Source organism: Lepidothrix coronata, unplaced genomic scaffold (genome assembly GCF_001604755.1).
Source record: "Lepidothrix coronata isolate B3197 unplaced genomic scaffold, Lepidothrix_coronata-1.0 Scaffold814, whole genome shotgun sequence".
In the NCBI taxonomy this organism is placed as follows: Eukaryota; Metazoa; Chordata; class Aves; order Passeriformes; family Pipridae; genus Lepidothrix; species Lepidothrix coronata.
Window position 1 is genome coordinate 3,698 of NW_016690994.1, and position 6,216 is coordinate 9,913.

Genomic DNA, 6,216 nt, shown 5'->3' on the forward strand with positions numbered 1-6,216 from the left:
TGTCTTCTTGCTTGTGAAATGAAGACTCATTATTCAACTCAAAAATGTATACATTAGACCAAATGTATTTGTGTTCTCAAATCACATCATCTCATGTGAGACGGTACTATGGAATATTATAGCTCTTATTTAATTGCCACAGGCAGTGATTTCCAATTCTTTATATTTTTACCAATTAAGTAAAATAGCACTATTTGTATAGCAGTTCCAAATAAACAAGTAACCAATCTGCATAACATTACACCCAAGGTTCTTTTTCTGACCAACCATAAGCCAAACAGGAGTATGTTCTGCTTGGCTTCACTGGTGGACAGTGACCCTCTCAAAACATGAATCTCCTCAGAGGTCATCCCAAACAGACCTACAGACCTTCCCCAGTACATGCTGCCTCTTGCTAAATGATGGGCTTTAACAAAGGAAATAAGTGGAAAGCCTGCAATGGGAACAAAGGGAGAGGAATGGACAGTAATCACCAAGAAAAGGACAGGTTTATCTGTTGAGTCTTTAAATGATTTCACCATCTTCTTGAAGTGGGCACCCTCTGCCTTGGCAAAGGAAAACCTACTTCATATGCCAGTGCCTTAGAACTGTAAATTTAATGGGGTGGCTCACCAACAGGGATATACTTCACACATATGTAAAACCTGGCAACATCTACCAAAAATCTTCAGTGCATTTTTGTAGGATGTGAAGTCTAATTTTTTTTTTTGTTTCAAACACAAATTATTTAAAAAAAACGAAGCTACTGTATTTTCCAAGTATTAGTAAGCAATTAAGTTTGAATAAGCTTTTATAAATGTTCTGTAACTTAGAGAGGAATTTCTGGAAGAAGCTCTGTCACTGGAGAGTTGTTATACATTACAACTGATAAATTATACAATCTAGTAAAGCTAAATAATGAATGTAAATAATTTTTACCCATCTAATGGGCTGTCAAGTGAGGGACAGCTTCCCGAGCCAGAGTTTTCAGGACTGCTTAAAGACAATGGATCCAGCATCTAATAAATAACAAACAGAGGAAGACCAACAAGTTCAAGTCTGGTTTTCAATTTTTTTTTAAATACTTTAAGGTTTCTGCTTTGAAACAGCTAATAAAAAAAAAATCCAAACCAGATAAGAGCTGGTAAAAACAGAGTGGAAAGCTAATCTGTTGTCTTAAAACAAGCTCCCTCCTAAAATGAAGTTTGTTTTGGTATATTATGTAACATCTATTATTTTCTATGAATTGGGCACCAGTCTTTTGCTGTAAATCAAGCAGTTACCCCTCCAATTTTTATGGTCTGTGCTGCATCTTAAAGGTCCTGGGCATACACTTTGTCGAACACCAATCAAGGACTTATTAAAGAAATGTCCAGAAAGTGAGTTTGCACTCTGCAACTCAGCCACTTATAAACTCTGTACTCGGGAGGACACCACTTACTACAAGTTCAGCAGTTTTACTCCTCTTTTCTCATGCTGAAAAGTGGGTCCTGAAAGGGTAAGAAAAGCTTACCTGCTGCCATATTAATTACCTCTATAACCTAATGCAGTATGGTCCAAATGGCAGCCCACGGCCCACTTTTATCCAACCCATCATCTCTTCTGTACAAGTGTGAGGTCTGCTGTCAGTGTGAACAGCTGTGCTCAGACAGATCAACAGCAGAGCAGAGCAAAGCCCTCCACTCTCTAATTCCCTTCTTGTCTTTGGCAGGCTATGACAGACAAAGGCAGTATGGCCAACACTTGCCAAGGTGATGTGGCACCTTAGGGGGGAGGGAGCAAACAGAATTTGTGAGCTCCCAACACCCAAAACTGGCCCTTGAGGCTGTAAAGGTTGAACTAACCTGGCTTTCCATGAAAGTAAAATTCATTAATTTAAACCTGCTCACAGCTTACACAGCAATGCATACATGACAGGTTACATACCTCTTGAATACTCAGGAGTGAATGGACATCCCAGGCCTCAGGTATCATCTGTCTGACCAGTCATGATCAGACCAAAAATGACTTGGCCCCGGTCAAAAGTAATCATTTCACTGAATGAATCTAGACCTGAGATGGATCTGACCATGTGGCTATGATAAAGAATAGCACCCAGGTTTAGAAAGTAGGAAATTCATTCTCTATTCTCAGCTCAGTCATTAAAATTGTGCAACAAATTGCACAATCCCTTTGCCTCTGTTTTTATTCTATCATCTGTCTCTCATTTAGTCAGCTCATAAAAACCACTGCCTCTTGCCATTTGTAAATACAGTGCCAATGTCAACAACAACTTGAAGTGATTTGGGTATGCAGCATTATTTTTCTTTCCTCCTTAAAATATCTTTCTCCATTGCCAATTCTGTGAGCCATTACATTTCTGCTTCTTTTCCCGCTGTTTTTAGGGGCAATTTTAATATTGGGAGAGCAGAATTTTTATTCTTGCTGAATGTGCTGATATCCTACACTAGTAATGCAGGCGAGTAAGAACAACAAAATAACATACATTTGTGATCTTCACACAAAACCCAAGTGACTCTGGAAAGTATTTCAGAGCTTATTTATGCCAGGCCCACCGCCATCCCCTTGCCTCTACCTCAACACAGTATCACAGAGAATCACAGAATATTCTGAGTTGGAAGGGACCCACGAGGATCATCAAGTCCAACTCTTAAGCATCAGTTAAGTCCAAATAATTCTGACAAATCCAAACTCTTTCTTAAATTCTCCTTTAATTACCTGGAAAAGTGGTAAAACTTTCTTTCTTACATATCCTTCTCATTAAAATAAAGGGGTTTGTGCTTTCTAATGTAGACATTTCTTCTGTTATTTATATCTATCACTACCTCACTCAGCTAACATGGGAATTAAGAATACTATCTTTGTCCTTGTAGTATATTTAAAACATATTTAAAAATTTAAAAAATTGAAGAGACTTACAGAGAAAAAAAACAGGTTCTACAAAACTAAACAGCACAATTATTTCAACCTTCTCTCACCAATCATGTTTTCTAGAGTTATCATCATTTTTTTTGCTGTTCTTTCAAACAGTTCCATAACTTTCAGCAGTATTTCATAAAGCAACCTAACAAAAACTTTAATTTTAATAAATCACACACCTACCTGATCCATACTTTCTGGAATGAATTCACCTTCACTGTTGATACTGGTGAAGGACCCATTTCGAGCCACCTGATGCAGCTCATCTGGAATGTAACCTGGGGGAGGTGAACTCCTATCACGAGTATTAGAACCTTTTGAAAGAAAAAGGCCAGTCAGAGTCTCTACATTAACCCAGAATCCAGGGGTTTTACTCAAATATTTCACAGGCACTGAGCCTGCCTGAGTCACTTCTTCCTTTGGGCATTTCCCAAATGCCTGTGCAATGCAACACTTAAGTATAGCATTTAAATTCTGCAATCCAGGAATTATGAAAAATTTGGGGCAGAGTTGCCTCAACGGCATTAAAAAGAATTCTCATTATACAGGAAACACAATTTGTTCACACATCTAGCTGGGTAAATTTCTTCTTTTGAACAAAATCAAAATCCAAACCCTTCCCCCATGTCAACTAATCCTTTCCAACTCTTGAGAATTTCAGTTTTTCTTTGTAGAATATTAAGTCTGTAAGAACACAAATATATATATTCATAATAAATGCATAATAATTAACTTGTCTGGAAAATTATTCATGAAACTCTCTAGTTTCATAATTAAATTTTGAAGTTAACATCACACCAATTTCAAAATATTAATAAGCAAAAACGTTATCTCAATGCCTAAATAAGTATCTTACACAAACGTTCAGACATTAAAAAAATATGAGGGTCCTAAACTGAGCAAGAAAACACACTGCCATATAAACAGATTTTTCAGTAGTTCATTTCTGTATCTGAAAATAAAGGGGAGTACTAACATCAGCTTCTTAGGTTACCCATCAGTTACCTCAAATAATTCTACATACATTTATTTACCTCTGGGGGTTTTGGGTAATTTTCTGTATTATATATATTTAAACCACTTTTAACTTAAAATTCAAAATCCACTCCCCCAAGTGCAAACTCTACAGTAGAGTCATTGATGAGTACGAGAAATTCAAACACTGTGCGTTGAGAGCAAAATCCTCATGAAGAGAATACTACAAAAGAAAAGCTTTTACAACTAAAGCTATTGAAATATTCACCTTACCTATTACAGACAGTCGCCTTTTCCTTTCTGTCACACTGAACACTGTATTATCTAAATCTTCCAGTGAGGGCAAGGGTTCCATATTATTTACACTGGGTGACTGAAAATGCATAAATATTACAACCTGCTGTTATTACTTTATACTCCTCACAATGAAAATACTTTGTAAACTTTACAGGCTTTGTGCAGTACATTCCTTTTTTCGAGCAGTCAAAAAAGCAGTTTGCCAATTTATATCACAATCCATCTATTTTAGTAGCTCATTCTTACTCTTTAAAAATAATTTCCAATATGTACCAGTACACAAATCCTATGAATATCAATGTCATGGTTTGTTAGATAATATCAAAATACCTCAAGCATTTAGTCTATAGTCCACTAGTCTTTGCTACAACAAACACTGAACTTCCCACAAAGGAGTGCCACCAACGTGTGACTTAAAGAACAATTTCAAATAACTACTGTTACTTAAATTTTATGTGCTTTTCAAATCTGTATCACTTTATCATCCTACTAAGGAATACTTTTCTACCACTGTAGGGAAGACAAACAAAGAGAAGGATCTAAGAAAGAGTTAAAACTGAGTAAATACAAAATGCTAATGGATGTTTAAACTGAAATCAAGAAGCAATCAGTATTATTTTCAATTGGAAAAATGCCATCTTTAAGAAAAGATACAAATAATACTTCAATATGAAAACTCAGGAAAAAGACATTTAGCATGTCAATTCATACCTGTGTATTTCCATGTATTACAAGCAATATCTTGAGACTCTTCATATGTACACTACGGTCAAGCAGTTCAACAGCTTTGTCCAGGTCATCCTGTGTGGTTAATGGAATTACAAGCTACAAAAAAGGGAGGGGAAAAAAATTCTTAAAATGGACACAAGAAAAAAATGAGAAAGTCAAGTGCAGAGAAACAAATAAAGGGAATCTTTTCATTCATACCAAACAACTTGAAAATAAAATTTATTAAATGATCCCTCAAGTTAGCATCAAAATGTCTAAAGTTCAACCTTAACTCTTCCTTCAGATGCCTTCACTATTTACTGCAAGTGGAACAAGTCTTCACAACCAAAGAGCAACCATTTTGCATATGTGCAACTGAATATCCTACAAGTTTCAGAGAAAAAGGTGCAACAGGGTCAATGTATTTACCATTGCCTAAATTACCACAAGTCTGTAAGATGAACAGAAGTCTTATTTTACAGAGCATAAAGCACACTTTTGTATCTCAAATATTACAGCTAGACTTGTTTGAAATTGCATCACTAACAGAATTTCTCCATTGAAAAACAAAATTTGTCAAGGAAGCGTATCCTTACTTCCTTAAGGAAAATGTGATCCACGTGCAACAACTCTAGTCCTCACTAGAATCTTACTTGGATCTAACTAATTAGAATTAACTTAGCACACACGTATCTTTAGAACAGAAAATGTTATGCCACTAAAGTGCTATTGAGATCTGAATTCTATAACACGTAAGATCGAGCTTGTGTTTCAGGAGTGTACATTACAACTTCTACTTGGAACAAAGGAACAACACAATATAGATTTTTAAATCTATTCTACTTGTAAGAGCATCAGTCAGTAATGCTTAAACACATCACCAGGAAAAATACAGTAGTTTTATACAAAAAGAAATGGGTCTTGATAAAATGAAGAGTTTGTACATTTGTTAAGTTGCAGTTTTAATCCTAATGACATGTTATCACCATCCCATTTCTGAAAGGTGATGGGATCATTTGCCAACTAGTGCTGAAGTTGACAAGAAGAAAACCTACTCAAATGCCTATGAATCTATCAGTGGAAGGAGCTGAGGCTAAAGCATTATGAAGGGCCATCACTTTTGACCTTCCTAATCTCCAAAAGCCTTCTGTTGGAATTCTTCATTTTGAGGATCAGTTTCACAGAAGTGTCTGATAATGTTACCAACAAACAGCAATTACTGGCATTTTCTTCTGCAAAGATGAGATACAGCAATTACGTTGTGCATAACCACACGAATAATCCTTTATGAACTTTGCTGACTCAAGGCAAAACCCAGAAGTAACTCACAAGAATGGA

At 36.0% G+C, this 6,216-nt stretch overlaps 1 protein-coding gene across 1 annotated transcript; it reads right to left on the minus strand.

Moving 5' to 3' along the window:
* Positions 1–891: 891 nt before the first annotated feature.
* On the minus strand, positions 892–4,995 carry LOC108510410 (mitogen-activated protein kinase kinase kinase 2-like; the record flags this gene model as incomplete). The annotated part of the gene is made up of 4 exons (XM_017840082.1): positions 892–998; positions 3,082–3,212; positions 4,147–4,246; positions 4,882–4,995. Coding segments are annotated over 4 exons (429 nt in total), but the record flags the coding sequence as incomplete, so codon positions are not given.
* Positions 4,996–6,216: the final 1,221 nt, after the last annotated feature.